Consider the following 18,098-nt stretch of genomic DNA (forward strand, 5'->3'; position numbering starts at 1 on the left):
AAAATTCCCCTCCAAGCGACACACCATCTGAGCTTGAAACTAAATCTTAGTTCTTTCACACTCATCGTCAAAATGCTGGAACTCCCTTCTTGACAGCACTACAGGTATACCTACATAACCTGAACTGTCACAGTTTAAGAATATAATTCACCATCCCCTTTTCAAGAGTAATTAGGTACAGGCAACAAATGCTTGCTTAGCCAGCATCCCATGGACAGATAAAGAAAAATATTTTCTTTAATGGCAATGTCTGAAGTCCTCAACTTGAACTTTGCTTGATTTATTTTAACTTGATTGGAGGGCAATTAGCAGTAATGGCTTACTCCTGGCCTGCTGGAGCTGCACAGCTCTTTCGCTGAAGAGGGCCAACAGGAAAGTTGCCCTCCAGCGTATTGCTTCGGACTACCTTCAGCACACTCAGTAAGTGTATAACTAAATACTTTAGTACTCTAGGTGTCCAAAGTTAGCTCTACTTAGTAGACCATCAGAAATGACAAAAGGGAGACTGAAAATACAGTTGAAAACCAACTGCACCATTATGCAGTGTGGCAGAGCATATCTTCTGATCTTATAAGTAATTCTCATGGAATTTGAGGAAGCGATAGCCTAGTGGTATTATCACTGTACTGTTAATCTACAGACCCAGATAACGTTCTGTAGACCCAGGTTCGACTCCTGCCACAGCAGATGGTGGAATTTGATTTCAATAAAATATCTGAAATTAAGAATCTAATGATGATCACGAATCCATTGGCGATTGTCAGAAAAACCCATCTGGTTCACTAATGTCCTTTAGGGAATGAAACTGCAATCCTTACCTGGTCTGGCCTACATGAGACTCCAGACCCACAGCAATCTGGTTGACTCTGAACTGCCCTCTGGACAATTAGAGATGGGCAATAAATGCTGCCTAGCCAGCAACGCCCTCATCCCATGAATGAATAAAAACAGAAAATCAATATTTAAATCAACACCATGCCTCTGTTTTCTCTTCTGACTTGCTGCAGTCTAGTTTCATTTCAAGTGAATCCAGATCTAAAATTCTTCAAATATGAACAAAGTGACCATCACCTGAGCTCAGCTTTGCTGTCCAGTCCAGATAGACTTCTCACTACTCTTTGGCAAAACCCATACGACAGGAACAGCACAGCATTCTCTGATATATGAGCCATTAGGGCAGGAGTTGTGCCTTGGTAGAATCCCCGAATGCCACGTTCTTTATATGTCTTCACAGCACAGTCTAACACATTTGTGTACATGTTAGGAAAGGTCTGCATCTTGACTTTTACAGTATCGAAAGGTTGCCCTGTATAAACACAGGCAACTCCACCTGCAAATTATAATATGCGTAAAGTTAATAAACAACCCCAACAGTTTTGGATGAAAAGTCACCAATCTCAAACATCAGCTCTGTTTCTCTCTCTACAGATGCTGTCTGACCTGCTGAGCATTTCTAGCATTTTCTGTTTCTATTTCAGATTTCCAGCATCCATGGCTTTTGCATTAGTCTCAAGTTTGTGGAATCTATTGTTACATTGCTCCACTCATTCATTCTCCACTTCAAACAGATCCTTCTTTCGTTGCTGTGACTTCAGTTACAGACACCAGCCCACCAATATACTGGTTGGAATGCTTTTAGTGGAGAGCTTAATTAATATAGGATCACAAACATGAGTCCTAATAACAGGAGAGAGAAGAAAAACAGTGTATGATTAAAGTGCAATTCGCCCAAATTCTTGTAGTTAACTGCTAAATGCCAAAATGACCAGTTTGGGTCATTTTAGATTTATGGTTTGTGTCTGCATGCATATTGTGGAACGTTAATATTGACACCAAATTTCTTCCAAAAGGATTATAGAGCACTGTCAAATACACCATCAGTGCTGCCATGCTATCTCCAGATAACCTTAAGTTAGGACAACATACTGCCACATTACTATTAGAGCAGTCACATGTTTCTGAAACTGATATGTATTGTAACATTGCAGTGCACAGGAATCAGTCCACTTATTAATACTCCGAGAGAGCTAGCTTTGTAAATAGCATACAGTTAGGTTGAAAATGTCACACAAACCTCTTGCCTTCCTCCAATATCTAATGCATGTCTACATCTGTACTGGCATAAAGACATGTTCCATTTCAGAGCACAACAGAGTGGCCATCCTTCCAAATGCAAATCAAATAGCCCAAACATGGCTATGGCAATAGCAGTTTCAGTTTCCAGTTAGTATTTATTATGCACAATTTCAGAAAAGAATTGCACAGATACAAAGTGTAACCAGACTAATGAAATGTGGGTCTTTATCTCAAGCTAATACAAAAATTAAGTTATGCATCAGCAATCATTTGTATGCATGATTTTAAGGGATATAGAGCAAAGGTAAGTAAAACGAAACAGAAGTATAGATCAGAAATGATCTAACTGAATGGTAAAACAGGCTCAAGCAGCTGTTCTTACACACCAAATAAAGCAAAAAATGACATAAATCAGGAATAGTGATGGTGTGACATCATGTTTGGGACTTTAAAGCCTGAAGGCTCTCAAGTGGCGTGGAATCTGTAGAAGGAAAGGAATTCAGATTTCAAAAGTACACTTTGTAGTTTGAATGGAATTCCAAATGAGAGCAGCACCTAGGTCTAATAAGGAACTGTAAGGCAAGACAGATAAGAAATCTCTCCAGTTAGCCTTTCCACAACTGTCAGGTTGTGCTTAGAAAGTTGCTGTAGATGGTCTGTATCTAGTTTGATCCTCCACATATCACTGAATTGTTGCTTGAACCATGTTAGTCTCAGGAAATAGAAGGAAATTAATTTTAGATCAAAAATAATTGCACCATCTTCTCAATGGCCCAACCTCTCATACTTTTCACCAGCACCCCAGTCAAAGAAAAAGGTAAAAGTTAAAAAAAAAAACTTATAACAGTTCCTCTTACCACCCAGGAAAAAGTAAAAGAAGCCAAGGGAGGGAAGGACCAGGCTACATATTTTTCCCATTCTCCACAGTATAAATGTGAATCAGAAGGAGGTTTCAAGTGTGTCTCTAAAGTGCAAAACTGGTAAAGCTCAGCTGAAAATGTAATTGGCAATTTCACAACTAGGAGAAAGAAGGGCTTCCATTTATATATCACTGAGAATGTTAGTCAATGAGTGTAGTTCTGAAGTGTAGTTACTGTTATAATGAATTAAATATACTTTCACATTTCTTTTTCTTGAAAAGTAAAGAAAAATGCTGTTACCTGTAGCTCCCGCAGTGAGATCAATAGCACCTTGCAAAGATGGCTGTAGTACTTTCTTTTCCTGTGGCATATTGATCTTCGATCCAGTAAATGGCACACGTACTCAATAAATGCAAAAGGCGATATTCTGGAGACAAAGAAAAAAACAAATGAGTGATGTGTAAATGAAGCAAGGGTGATATAAGAAGAGTCATTTTCACACAGTGAGTAGTTTAAGTATAAAGGTGTAAACGTTTTAGCAATGAGAGGAGAAATTCCTCCACCCAGCGAGTGGCTTGTGGAATTCACTACCACGGAAAGTGGTTGAGGCCAAACATTGTGTGGTTTCCAACAGGAGGTAAATAATAGCACCTGTGGCTAAAGGAGCTGATGGGGGAGGAGGATTAGAGTATTGAGCTCGATGTTCAGCCTACTCCCGCTCTTATTTTCTATGATTAATTAGGAAATGGAATGCACAGCATGGATACATGGAGGTGGCAGGTTTAATTGAGGCATTCAAGAGGGCATTGATTGATTAGAGTGGAAATGGTGTAGGGAAAAGGCAGGAGATCATCACTAGCCTGTGGTAATAGAACCAGTACCAGCATGATGGGCTGTAACAATTCTGTGAGAAAAAGTTAAGAAGATCATCCTAATTCTTAAATAGTAGCAGAACAATCTAATTGTTCATTTATTTTCCTGCCCAGATGTCATAGACACTGGCATAGTGTAACAGACCTTTGCTCACAAGAACATTTTCCGGCACCAAATACAGGAACATAAACATACAAATTCTATTAATAGGCAGTAGGGTGTTAGCTAGTTTGGAACCCAGAAGTTTAGAATAAACCAAAAAATTCTTGGTTATATCATAGATTTTGGACATAGCTTACCAAAAGGTATTTTATTGATTAATCCCACCTCTGAATAAAATGCAAGTGATAATTTGCTCTTTTATAATTACTTGATTTAGTTACTTGCAGGAGTTTTTCGACATATTTAACTGCAACCGACATACACAAAGTTATTTAGCGCCTCACGTGCTAGGAAACAACAAAGGCTTAGAATTCTACTTGTCATTTTTGTCTTTTTGTCATTTATTTAAATGATTTGGATGTGAATACATGGGGAAAAGTTAGTAAGTTTGCAGATGACACCAAAATTGGAGGAGTAGTGGACAGTGAAGAAGGTTACTTCAGAGTACAATGGGACCTTGCTCAAATGGGCCCAATGGGCCACGGAGTGGCAGATGGAATTTAATTTAGATAAATGGGAGGTGTTGCATTTTGGTAAGGCAAATCAGGACAGGACATACACTTAGTGGTATGGTTCTGGGGAGTACCAAAGGGGCCTTGTGGTGCAGGTTCATAGTTCCTCGAAGGTGGAGTCACAGGTAGTCAGGTAGTGAAGAAGGTGTTTCGTACACTTGCCTTTACTGATCAGTGCATTGAGTATAGGAATTGGGGCTCCCCAGGACACTGGTTAGGCCACTTTTGGAATACTGTGTTCAATTCTGGTCTCCCTGCTATAGGAAAGATGTTGTTAAACTTGAAAGGGTGCAGAAAAGATTTACAAGGATGTTGCTGGGATTGGAGGATGAGAGTTATAAGGAGAGACTGAATATGCTGGGGCTATTTTCCTTGGAGCGTCAGAGCCTGAGGGATGACCTTATAGAGAATTATAAAAATCATGAGGAGCATGGATAGGGTAAATAGCCAAGGTATTTTTCCCAGGGTAGGGGAGTCCAAAACTAGACGGCACAGGTTTAAGGTGAGAGGTGAAAGATGTAAAAGGGGCCTAAAGGGCAACTTTTTCCACACAGAGGAGGGTGCGTGTATGGAATGAGCTGCCACAGGAAGAGGAGGAGGCTGGTACAATTTCAACATTTAAAAAGGCATCTGGATGGATATGTAAATCCAAAGGGTTTAGGAGGTGTTTGGGTCAAATGCTGACAAATGAAACTAGGTTGTTTTGGGATATCTGGTCAACGTGGACAAGTTGGACCAAAGGGTTTGTTTCCGTGCTGTACAACTCTATGACTCTACTGGAGACATCTAGGCATTGTTATATACAAGGAGTTGTTAGCAACAAGAGATTTCCCGAGGTTATGGAGGCAATGCATTTTGATATCAGTATTCAAATAGATCATTCAAAATTGCAAAAGTACCCAAGGGCCTAAGTTCCTACCACTTAAATTCAAGATATGGAGAAAATCATGGTCTGGAGACTGACAAGAAGAGTGGATATCCATGAAGGTCAATGTAGATTCACGCGTGGAAGCACCAATGTCATTTTTGTTTAAGACAATTTTATTTACTTGTGGAACATGGGCATCACCGGCTGGCTGGCATTTATTGCCTGTCCCTAGTTGCCCTTGAGAAGGTGATGGTTAGCTGTCTTCTTGACCTACTGCAGTCCACATATAATCCTGATTGCTCTGGTTACAAGGGGGAAGTCCTTGTTAGTTTATTTTCCTCCACTTAGTATAATGTTTAAATTCAATGGGTTGTCATGTCTTGATGTTGCTCCTTTGCTATCGAGCATAACTGCAGAATATTAAAACTAATCTTGCTGTAGTCCTACTAGGCTATAGAGCTGCTCTGTCAATAGAGAGAGAGAGACAAATGGTTGTCGTTTAAACTGAGGGTCACTTCACTGCAGGAAGGACTCTTCTCAACCTCTCCCCTTTCATGGCAACCTCAGCCTGTGCAGGAATTGAACCCAAGCTGTTGGCATCACTCTGCTTTGTAAACCAGCCGTATGGCCAACTGTCTAACTGACCCCACAAATGTTAGCAATAGAAAGGTGGAAATTAAACAAAAGTGAAAAGATAAAATAGAAAAGTGAAAGAGGAGATGGGAAGGGAAGATGGAATTAAAGAACAAAAACAGCAGTGAGTCAGTAAAACAGAAAGATTAAAAATTCAGGAGAGGCTGAAAAGGACACGAGAAAGCAAAGCCTGGTGACAGGAAGTAGTACTGGTGATGGGGATGGGGTGCTAGTTTCAAAGTCAAAGTTGGATTGCAACAAGGATAAGCATTCATCCCCTTCCTCTTCCTGATTGACATGGCTGTTTTAACTGAGCAATGAGACAGAAAGTGCCATGGTCAATGATGTTCAGATGACACTGAACTATGTGGAGGATATAATTATAAACATGGCCAAGTATCTAGAGAAAAGCACTGGAACAGAGGGAGTATGGAGATCAGTTACCTAAAAAGTCAGTAAATGGACTAGCAGCTTGAACCAAAATAAGAGGATCAGTGAAGGTGTAAGAGTGAAGACCTAGGGAAAGCGAATAGAAAAATGCAGTCTCAAGTCACCATCCTGACTTGGAATCATAACTGCCATTCCTTCATTGTCACCGTGTCAAAATCCTGGAGCTCCCTTCCCAATGGCATTGTGGGTGACCCTACAACCAAAGGATTGCAGAAGCTGGTGCAAATCACCACCACCTTCTTTACGGCAATTCGGGATGAGCAATAAGTGCCTACCCAGCCAGCGATGTCTACATCCCATGGAAAAATAAAAGAAGATTTTTTTTTTAAGAAATGTGGACAGAAATTAAACAAAGGATTAGCTCTTGTTGCAGCAACTGGAAGAAGTGCAGTGATGTGTTATAGGATTAAAACTGAAAAGGAAGAATCTGTGTAACTTTTATGTTTCTGCCAGACCTGCTGAGCTTTTCCATCAACTTCTGTTTTTGAATCTGTATAACTTGCCTGGTTTTATATATAGTGTAGAAGTGTGGGCAACACCAGGAAAACAGTAATTATTATTAAACATTAATAACATGCAGACAATGAGATGGATATATGCAGTAATTACCAGAAACCTTCTCAAGGGCAACTAGGGATGGCAATAAAAGCTGGTCCAGCCAGCAACACTATGTCCCATGAGTGAATAAATAAGAACAAGAGGATTAACAAAGATTGTGGAAGCACCATAATATGTAGCTGAGAAGAGACTGAAATGGTATGGTCATCTGTCATGTAGACAGCACATAAATGTAGTGAGGCAGGTGATGGAGATACGATCATCAGGAAGAAAAGAGGCAAACTATGGTGGCAAGAAACTTACATAAGAATAAGTGACTTATAGGGGAGATGAAGAAGCATTGTGGCAACCCACAGCAAAATAGGGAAAGCAGAAAGATGACGACAAAGTAGAAGATACATCCACCTAAAGGAGCTTTGTTTCATTAGTGTCTCAAGGCAAAATAGGTATGTTAAAATCTCTATTGAAATTTTGAGACATATAATTTAAAAGCAGTTTATGCAGCAGTTGATCTTATTGTAAATACATTATCACATGCTGTTTTCTCGGTTTCTTTCATGTATTTATTGCAACATATACACAGTGGCAACCTACGTCAGGAATTGAACCAGATCAATTCTGTTGACGACAAATGTAAAGAAACAGATGCACTGCCCTTGGCCCATGTCACCTTATGTCCATTGTACTGAATACATGAATGAGGACATGACAGAATCTGAAAAAGGTAATATTTAAACAAGTATTCCAGCATTTACATAAGGATATAACCAGGCTTTTCTTACTTCTATTTATACAAAATCCCCATTAAACTGATCTTTTTAAAAAACTTACTTTATTCCAAAATTTGGATGTTGTGGCAATTTACATAAAATTACATTTATGATTTAAACTAAAGAACTTTGGTCCATTTTTTTCCATTGGAACAATGTCACAGATATTTACAGAAGTAGATAAAGTACTGGGAATAAATGTTACATTAATGCCCTGATATATGGGTGGAAGTTAACTGATCACCTCAGAAAGGAGATGGAGCTTGTTTAATGAAGGAAGATTGTTTGCTTCTATTGATTTTAAAGTACTCAGCCAAGAATTCTCGGTAATAAACTCCAGCCAAGTAATTTTTCTACTAAATGCTGAATGTACATAGGTTGCAACAGGAATATGTCCAGTCAGTATAAGCAAATGGCATGCCAGATTTCACAGGCAAATACTGGAAAATCTGTGAGCTATTTGAGTAGTTGCTGCAAGCCAAGACCACCAGGATCAATACATTCAAACGCAGAAACCTTGCCAAATCTTAGTATCAAATTTACAACAATTGCGTTATGGAATTTGCCACAAGTGATTAGTAACATGCTCAACAGAACAAGGGAACCAAGAGATTATGAATCATATGCATTCCTCCCAAAATCTGAAAAATAGTCAGAAAGATAGCATGGGACCAATGGGTTAAATAGCCCTTTCCTGTGCTGTAATTTCTATGACTCTAGTCTGATCCCATGTAATGGATTAACTGAATCTTCTGACCAAAATCAAATAGAATAATTATCTAATGTTCTGCAATAGGCTTTAAGCCAGAGTAACATGACCTTAGAAGGTTGTACGATTGCAAACAGTACAAGATCAAGACTTTCCAGGGAAGCACATGGAGATTAGCATCATAGAGCATAGAAACAGACCTTCGGTCCAAACAGTCCATGCTGACCATAATCCCAACCTAAACTAGTCCCACCTGCCTGCGCTTGATCCATATCCCTCCAAATATTTCTTATGCATGCTCTTATCTAAATGTCTTTTAAACACTGTCACCATATCCACATCCACCACTTCCTCAGGAAGTTCATTCCACACACATACCACTTCGTGTAAAAAAAAAATTGCCCCCATGCCTTTTTTAAAATCTTTCTCATCTCACATTAAAAAATATGTCCCCTAGTCTTAAAATCCCCACTAGGAAAAAGACTCCATGCTATTCACCTTATCAATAACCCTTCCATTACGTCACCCCTCAACCTCCTAAGTGAAAAGTGAAAACATAGATGATTTGGAGTTGGGGACTAAGTGTGGTGTGTCAAAATTTGCAGATGACACTAAGCTGAGTGGTAGAGCAAAATGTGCAGAAGACACTGAAAGTCTGCAGAGGGATATAGATAGTCTAAGTGAGTGGGCAAAGGTCTGGCAGATGGAGTACAATGTTGATAAGTGTGAGGTCATCTGTTTTGGTAGGAATAACGGCAAAATGGACTTTGTTTTAAATGGTAAAAAATTGCAGCTCGCTGCTGTGCAGAAGGACTTGGGTGTCCTTGTGCATGAATCGCTACAAGTAGGATTGCAGGTGCAGCAGGTAATTAAAAAGGCAAATGGAATTTTGTCTGTCATTGCTAGAGGGATGGAGTTTAAAAACAGGGAGGCTATGCTGCAGCTGTATAGGGTCCTGGTGAGGCCACACCTGGAGTACTGTGTGCAGTTTTAGTCTCTTTACTTGAGAAGGGATATACTAGCACTGGAGGGGGTGCAGGAGATTCACTCGGTTGATTCCAGAGTTGAGAGAGTTGGATTAGGAGGAGAGACTGAGTAGGCTGGGATTATACTCATTGGAATTCAGAAGAATGAGGGGAGATTTTATAGAAACATATAAGATTATGAAGGGAATAGATAAGGTGGAGGCAGGGAGGTTGTTTCCACTAGCAGGTGAAACTAGGACTAGGGGATATAGCCTCAAAATAAAGGGAAGCAGATGTAGGACTGAGGTCAGGAGGAACTTCTTCACCCAAAGGGTTGTGAATCTGTGGAATTCCCTGCCCAGTGAAGCGGTCAAATCTACCTCGCTGAATGTTTTTAAGGCAAGGCTAGATAAATTTTTGAACAGTAAAGGAATTAAGGGTTATGGTGTGCGGGTGGGTAAGTGGAGCTGAGTCTCAATAAAATCAGCCATGATCTTATTAAATGGCGGGGCAGGCTCAAGGGGCCAGATGGCCTACTCCTGCTCCTAGTTGTCATGTTCTTATGTTCTAAAAGCAGTCCCAGCCTATCCAGCCTTTCCCCATAATTCAAACCCTCCATTCCCAGCAACATCCTGGTAAATGTCTTCTAAATCCTGTATGATTTAAAAATATCCTTCCTATAACAGGGTGGCCAGAAATGGTATGCTCACACTTTCCATAAACTAAAAATCTACAATTTTGTATTTAAATATTCTTGCATGTACATGTAAAAAGCCAAGGTAGTTGTTTGCATACAGTCCAACAGTAGATTTAGCAAAGTGTTTCTCCACAGGCCAAATTTCAAAGGTTCTACATATCAACACGATTTGTAATTGTGGCTCAATAGCCTTTGAGTTGCAGCATTATTAGAAGAAACATTAACCTGGCTGACTTGAATATTCAGACCATGTGATTTAGCCTGCCCTTGCAGCCCCATCACTAGACCTGAAAATCAACTGAAGTAGAAAGTTAAGATGATTTTCCATGTAAACAGTGAAGGAAATTCATTTTTACAATACACCCAAATTTCCTTACTTTGTTTCACCAATTCAATAATGACCAAATCATCATAGAATCCCTACAGTGTGGAAACAGGCCCTTCGGCCCAACAAGTCCACACCGACCCTCAGAACATCCCACCCAGACCCATCCCTCTGCAAGTCACCTAATCCAGATATCCCTGAATATTACGGGCAATTTAGCATGGCCACACCACCTAGACTGCACATCTTTGGACTGTGGGAGGAAACCGGTGCACCTGGAGGAAACCCACGCAGACATGAGGAGAATGTGCAAACACCACAAAGACAGTCGCCTGAGGGTGGAATCAAACCCAGGCTGCTGGTGCTGAGAGGCAGCAATGCTAACCACAGAGCCACCATGCCACCCCAATTCCTGCTTCTCATTAAAAGGATTCCCAAGTAGAAGATGTAAGAACACGAGTTTCATTCCTATATACCTGTTTGAAAGGCTGTAAATTTATATTCAATATTCTAGGTATAACTCACCTACTTTGAGTGAATGAAGAGATCTTTGCACATTTCATTGTAAAATGAATACTGAAAATGCCGTGGTTTTATTAACCATGCTGCTAGCAAGGGGAACCAGAGTATATACAATTTGGCATAAATTTATTTCTGGTGGAATGTATCAATTTAATTTTAGTACATAAAAGAGGATCATTTTTGTTTCAGGAAGTGATGGAATTACTCTGGAGGTCATTTGGAGCCTCAGTGATGATCTAGTATCAGCCTTGGCTCAGTGGTAGATTTCTTAACTAGGAATCAGAAGGATAATAGTTCAAGTCCAGTTCAGTGGAGTTAGTACTGAGGAGGTGCTACATTGTCAGATGCCGTCTTTAAGATGAGATGTTAAACAGAGACCCAGCTGCTTTCTTGGATGGGCATAAAATTTGAGTAGAGGAATTCTCTGGTACCTGACCAATTATTCTTTCACTTAATCACAATCATCATCACTGAAAACAAGTCACCTAATCATAGAGATATACAACACAGAAACAGACCCCTTCAGTCCAACTCGTCCATGCCGACCAGATATCCAAACAAATCTAGTCACATTTGCCAGTATTTGGCCCATTTCCCTCTAAACCCTTCCTATTCACATATTCATCCAGATGCCTTTTAAATGTTGTAATCATACCAGCCTCCACCACTTTCTTTGGCAGCTCATTTCCATACACGCACCACCCTCTGCATGAGAAGGTTGCCCCTTAGGTCCCTTTTATATCCTTCCCCTCTCACCTTAAACCTACGCTCCTAGTTTTGGGCTCCTCCACCCTGGGGAGAAGACCGTGCCTACTTATCCTATCCATGCCCCTCATGATTTTATAAACTTCTATAAGGTCACCCCTCAGCCTCCGATGCTTTAGGGAAAATAGCCCCAGCCTATTCAGCATCTCACCATAGCTCAAACCCTCCAACCCTGGCAACATACTTGTAAATCTTTTCTGAACCCTTTCAAGTTTCACAACATCCTTCCTATAGGATGGAGGCCACAATATCTGGCAATTCTCCAAAAGTAGCCAAACCAATGTCCTGTATAGCTGCAACATGATGTCTCAACTCCTATACTCAATGCACTGACCAATAAAGGCAAGCATACCAAACGCCTTCTTTACTATCCTATCTACCTGTGACTCCACTTTTAAAGAACTATGAACCTGCACTCAAGGTCTCTTGGTTCAGCAACACTCCCCAGGACCTCACTATTAAGTGTATAAGTCCTGCCCTGATTTGCCTTTCCAAAATGCAGCACTTCATATTTACCTAAATTAAACTCCATCAGCCACTTAATCATTATCTCAATATGATAAACATTAGATTACAACAGTAAACCTGAAAGCACTTCACTGACTGTAACATGCTTTGGAATGTCTTGTGGTCATGAATGGCACTACATGAATGCAAGTTTGTCCTTTCCAGCACACAGCTTTATTCTACATTTACAATCTATCTCTGCCTTAAGTTTTCTCACTTTTGCATTAATTGCTAAATGTCTATGCTCAAAAACATTCATGACAGAACCTTCCAAACACTGTACAGCATTTGGGATCATTTTAATTCTTATTTTATACAATTTGATATTACAGTTGTTCTGATGGCATTGAGCACTGCCTGACAATAACATATGGAAGTGGTTTAGGCCATACGGTACTGAGTACTTTGTATTCGTGTTCTTATGTTGGCACACTGCTCAAAATTTATAGCGTATATTGGATTACTATTTTATCCTCTTATTTTAAACTTTCAAAATGTAATCTATGTTCATTACAATGCAGAATCCTTCTTTGTCCTCTTTTCTCTTTATCCTTTCACGACCATACACTCCTGCCATTTCTGCCTATTTCCATTTCACACTTCTTGAATATATGGCCCTCCCAAATCTCTGAATCACCCTATAGTCTTCTTCAACTTTCTTGCTCATCTGTTGCTATCCTGACACAGCACTGGCATCCTCCAAAGCACCCTTAGAGCCTCATTATAAACAGCAACTCCACCTACTCTATACCGCCCCGAGTCTGAACTTCCACCCAGCACACACACTAGATACTAATCTTCACAACCTTCCCTCCCATTCCACTCATCCATTTCTATGTTAATCCTGGGAAATCATCTAGCAGATCAGCTATAACCACCCATCTCTACACTACCCTCTAAAATGCCTGTCCACCACATTTCATCATCCAAGAGTTTATTCTGTAAGATTGTAATTATACCATGCTAGTGGGGAAGTGTGGGTGCACAATGATGACACCATTCTCTCTTCAAGATGTCTTCCTCCTAGCTGTTCCTTTCACCACCAGCCCCAACCGCACCACCCCCACCCACCCCCATACCATCCACCCAATGTTTACTGGTGTTCTTACCAAACCCTGATCTGTCCCTGTATTTCTGTTACTTCTGTGGTGGGAAACTTATTGGAGAGGATTCTGAGAGATACTTTTTAATGAATATTTGGAAAAGCACAGTTTGATTAGAAATAGTCAGTATGGCTTTGAGAGGGGCAGGTCATGCCTCACAAGCCTTACTGAATTCTTTGAGGATGTGACAAAACACATTGATGAAGGTCGAGCAGTTGATGTGGAGTATGTGGATTTTAGCAAGGCATTTGATAAGGTTCCCCATGGTAGGCTCATTCAGAAAGTAAGGAGGCATAGGATTCAGGGAAATTTGACTGTCTGGGCCAGAATTGTCTGACCAAGAGAAGACAGAGGGTGGTAGTGGATGGAGCTCGGTGACCAGTGATGTTCTGCAGGGATCTGTTCTGAGACACCTGCTCTTTGTGATCTTTATAAATGGCTTGGATGAGGAAGTGGACGGGTGGGTTAGTAAGGTTGATGATGACACGAAGGTTGGTGGAGTTGTGGATAGTGTGGAGGACTGTTGTAGGTTGCAACGGGACATTGACAGGATGCAGAACTGGGCAAAGAAGTGGCAAATAGAATTCAACCCGGTAAAGTGTGAAGTGATTCATTTTGGAAGGTTGAATTTAAATGCAGAATATAGGGTTAATGGCAGGATTCTTGGCAGAGTGGAGGAACAGAGGGATCTTGGGGTTCATATGCATAGATCCTTCAAAGTTGCGACCCAAGTTGATAGGGTTGTTAAGAAGGCATATGGTACGTTGGCTTTCATTGGCAGGGGAATTGAGCTTAAGAGCCGCGAGGTTATGTTGCAGTTCTAGAAGACCCTGGTTAGACCACACTTGGAATATTTTGTTCAGTTCTGGTCACCTCATTATAGGAAGGATGTGGAAGCTTTAGAAAGAGTGCAGAGGAGATTTACCAGGATTCTGCCTGGACTGGAGGGCAGGTCTTATGAGGAAAGGTTGAGGGAGCTAGGGGTTTTCTCATTGGAGTGAAGAAGCATGAGAGATGACGTGATAGAGGTGTACAAGATGATGAGAGGCACAGATAGAGTGGATGCCCAGAGACTTTTTTCCAGGGCGTAAATGACTATTACAAGGGGGCATAATTTTAAGGTGATTGGAGGAAGCAATAGGGGAGAGGTCAGAGGTAGCTTCTTTACACAGAGAGTGGTGGGTGCGTGGAATGAGCTGCCGGCAGTAGTAGTGGAGTTAGATACAGTAAGGACATTTAATCGACTCTTGGATAGGGACATGGATGATAGAAAAATGTAGGGTATGCAGGGTAGTTTGATCTTAGAGCAGGATAATAGGTCGGCACAACATCGTGGGCCAAAGGGCCTGTACTGTGCTATGTTCTAACACCTTGCCTTTTCCACACACCCCTTCATGTAAAATCCTGGTCTCCACTGCCCACACAAGTACCATGCCAATTTCTCAATGAAATATCTTGACAGATTTCCACCTGCAGCTTCTACACTCAGTTACTTTGCATCTTGATGATTTCATCTGTACCTTAACACTTCTCAAGTCGAGTTTTCCAATGCTTTCCTGGTTGGCCTTCCATTTCTATTCTCCATTAGCTTCGACACATCCAAAACACTGATGCCTGTTTATTAACTTACACCAAGTCATATTAACCTATTATTCCTGTGCTCAGAGATCTTTGATAGCTTCCAGTCCAACACCTTAACTTTTGAACTTTGCTTCTCATTCTCTAATCTCTCGATGGCTTTTTCTCTGCCTATCATTAATCTCCCCAAACCCCTTAGGGATCTCTGTAATCCTCTTAGTCCAACCTCTTCAACATTCCCCATTTTAGTTGCTCCACCAGTGGGTGCCATACCTTTAGCTACTAAGGCCCAAGTTAAAGAGCGTATTAAAAGCCCCAAAGAGTGGGATAAATTCAGAATCCAGCAAAGGAAGACTAAAAAGATAACAAAGACAGAGAAAATAAACTACAAGGGCAAACTAGCATGGTATGCAAAAACTGACAATAAGCACTCCATTTAAATATACAAAAAGAAAAAAGGTCAAAGTGAACATAAGCCCCTTAGAAAATGAATCTGGGAAACAATTTTGGGGGACAAGGAAATGGTACATCTTGTGCACGGTACACAGAGTGTACACAGGTGCAGTAGGTAATCAAGAAGGCTAATGGAATGTTGGCTCTTATTTCAAGATTGTTTGGAGTGTAAGAGTAGGGAAGTCTTTCTGCAATAGTGCAAGGTGCTGGTGAGACCACAACTAGAATACTGTGAGCAGTTTTGTTCCCCTTTTTTTTTTAAACAGGTAAGATACAATTACAGAGAAGTTACACTAGGATGACCCCTGGTATGGAAGGATTGTCTTATCAGCAAAGGCTAAATAGCTTAGGACTCTACTCACTGAAATTTAGATGAATGAGAGGTGATCTAATGAGAGGTGACCTCATTGACACATAGGATTCTTAAGGGGCTTGCCTAGGTAAATACTGAGAAGATGTTTCCCCTCATGGGAGAGTCTAAGACCAGACAGCATTATCTCAGAATTAAGAGATGTCAATTTAAGACTGTGAGGAATAGAATTTCTTTTCTTACACGGTTGAGTATCTTTGGAATTACTTGCCATGGAGAGCTATGGGGGAAGAGTTCTTGTATATTTAAGGCTGAGACAGACCATTAGCTATGGGACTAAAATAGTCTATTTGGCCTATCAAGTCTGCTCCACCATTCAACCATGGCTAATTTGTTTCTCAACACAGTCACCAGCTTTCTCCCTATAACCTTTGATCTCTTTGCCAATCAAGAACCTATCTTAATTACACTCAGTGACATAGCCTCCATAGCCTTCTGTGGCAATGAATTCCACAGATTGACCACCCTCTGACTGAAGAAATTCCTCATCTCCATTCTAAAGAGTCACTGAGGCTGTGCTCTCGGTACCTAGTCTCTCCTACTCGTGTAAGGATCTCTTCCACATCCATTCTATCCAGGCCTCTGAATACTTTGTAAGTTTCAGTGAGATCCCCCCATATCCTACTAAATTCCACTGAATTCAGACCCAGAGTCCTCACCCACTCCCATATGACAAGCCCTTCACGCCCGGGATCATTCTAGTAAAACTCCTCTGGACCCTCTCCACGGCCAAGATCTACCCTTAGATACAGTGTCAAAAACTGCTCACAATATTCCAAATGCGGTCTGACCACAGCCTTATACAGCCTCGGTAGTACATCTCTGCTCTTGTATTCCAACCCTCTTGAAAAGAGTGCTAACATTGCATTTGCCTTCCTAACTGCCAACTGAACCTGCATTTTAGCTTAAGAGAACGCTGAACTAGGACTCCCAAGTCCCTTTGTGCTTCAGATTTCTGAAGCCTTTCCCCGTTTAGAAAACAGTTTATGCCTCAATTCTTCCTACCGAAGTGCACAACTGCACACTCTCCCACATTTTATTCTATTACTTCTTCACCCGCTCTACTAATCTGCTCAATTCCTTCTGCAGTCTCCCCACTTCCTCAACACTACTTGTCCCTCCACCTATCTTTGTATCACATGCAAACTTTGCAACAGTAGCCTCAGTTCTTTCATCCAGATCACGAATGTTTAACATGAATAGTTCTGGTGCCAACACCAACCACTGCAGAACTTCACTAGTCACGGCTGCCATCCTGAAAAAGACATCTTTATCTCTATTCTCTGCTTCTGTCTTGCTCTAACACCATGGACTCGTCTTATTTAGCAGCCTCCTGTGTGGCATCTTGTCAAAGGCCTTCTGGAAATCCGAATACATCACATCCACTGGCTCTCCTTTATCCAACTTGCTTGTCACCTCCTCAAAGAATTCTAACAAATTTGTAACGCGTGACTTCCCCTTGACAAAGGCATGCTACCTCAGCCCTATTTATAGTTAGATAAAGAGATTCTTGATCAGTAGGGGAATCAAGGGTTACAGGGAAAGGACAGGAAAGTAGTTATGAAGAATGTTGGATCAGCCATAGAGTCATACAGCATAGAAACAGACCATTCAGTCCAACCCATCCATGTCGACCAACAAGTTTCACAAACTAAACAGGTACCATTTGGCTGTGTTTGGCCCACATCCCTTAAAACACTTCCTTTTTATGTACATGTCTAAATGTCTTTTAAATGTTGTAACTGTATGGGTGTCTACCACTTCTTCTGCTAGTTCATTTCACATACGACCCACCCTCTGTGATAAAGGTGCCCCTCATATCCCTTTTAAATTTTTCTCCTGGCTCCTTAAAAGTTTGCCCCTGGTTTTGAACTCCCCTACCCTAGGGAAAAGGCCTTTGCTATTCACCTTATCTATGCCCTTCAAATGATTTTATAAACCTCTATAATGTCACCCCTTGACCTCCTACACGATCCTATACAGTCGCAGAGCAGGCTTCTGCTGTTCCTTTTTTTTTGTGGTCTTACAGCCTTAGCTCTAGAATTGCCTCCCGAAATACTATAATTTTCTACCTTGCCCTCTCTCCTCAGGGAAGAAACCTCCTTCACCAAAGTTTTTGGTTACATGTCCCAGTACCTTCTTACTGAGCTTTGTATTCAATTTTATTTGACAATACTTCTGTGAAGCATGCTGGGACATTTTACAATGTTAAGGGAACTGTATAAATACAATTTGTCACTATATGCACTACCTTTTTTAAATGACTGACTATCTTGCATTTAATAGTAGTAGTTTTGAACTCCGCAATAAAAGTATCTTCTCTATGTTAGTTTTAACAAATC

At 40.8% G+C, this 18,098-nt stretch overlaps 1 protein-coding gene across 8 annotated transcripts in view; it reads right to left on the reverse strand.

The window, feature by feature from the left end:
* Positions 1 to 18,098, reverse strand: part of LOC109926943 (mitochondrial ornithine transporter 1) — a 68,280-nt gene that overhangs the window by 17,107 nt on the left and 33,075 nt on the right. For 7 of the 8 annotated variants that reach the window (XM_048597713.1, XM_048597715.1, XM_048597714.1 and 4 more), the window contains 2 exons: positions 3,237 to 3,363; positions 1,072 to 1,330 (listed from right to left, as the gene is read on the reverse strand). In XM_048597713.1, the coding sequence (XP_048453670.1) occupies positions 1,072 to 1,330; positions 3,237 to 3,306 (329 nt within the window). In that variant the 5' untranslated portion in view covers positions 3,307 to 3,363. Of the gene's footprint in view, positions 1 to 1,071; positions 1,331 to 3,236; positions 3,364 to 7,586; positions 7,607 to 18,098 lie in introns of those variants that run through there. The other variant, XM_048597718.1, reaches the window with a different exon arrangement.

Source organism: Rhincodon typus, chromosome 6 (genome assembly GCF_021869965.1).
Source record: "Rhincodon typus isolate 14 chromosome 6, sRhiTyp1.1, whole genome shotgun sequence".
Taxonomy (NCBI): Eukaryota; Metazoa; Chordata; class Chondrichthyes; order Orectolobiformes; family Rhincodontidae; genus Rhincodon; species Rhincodon typus.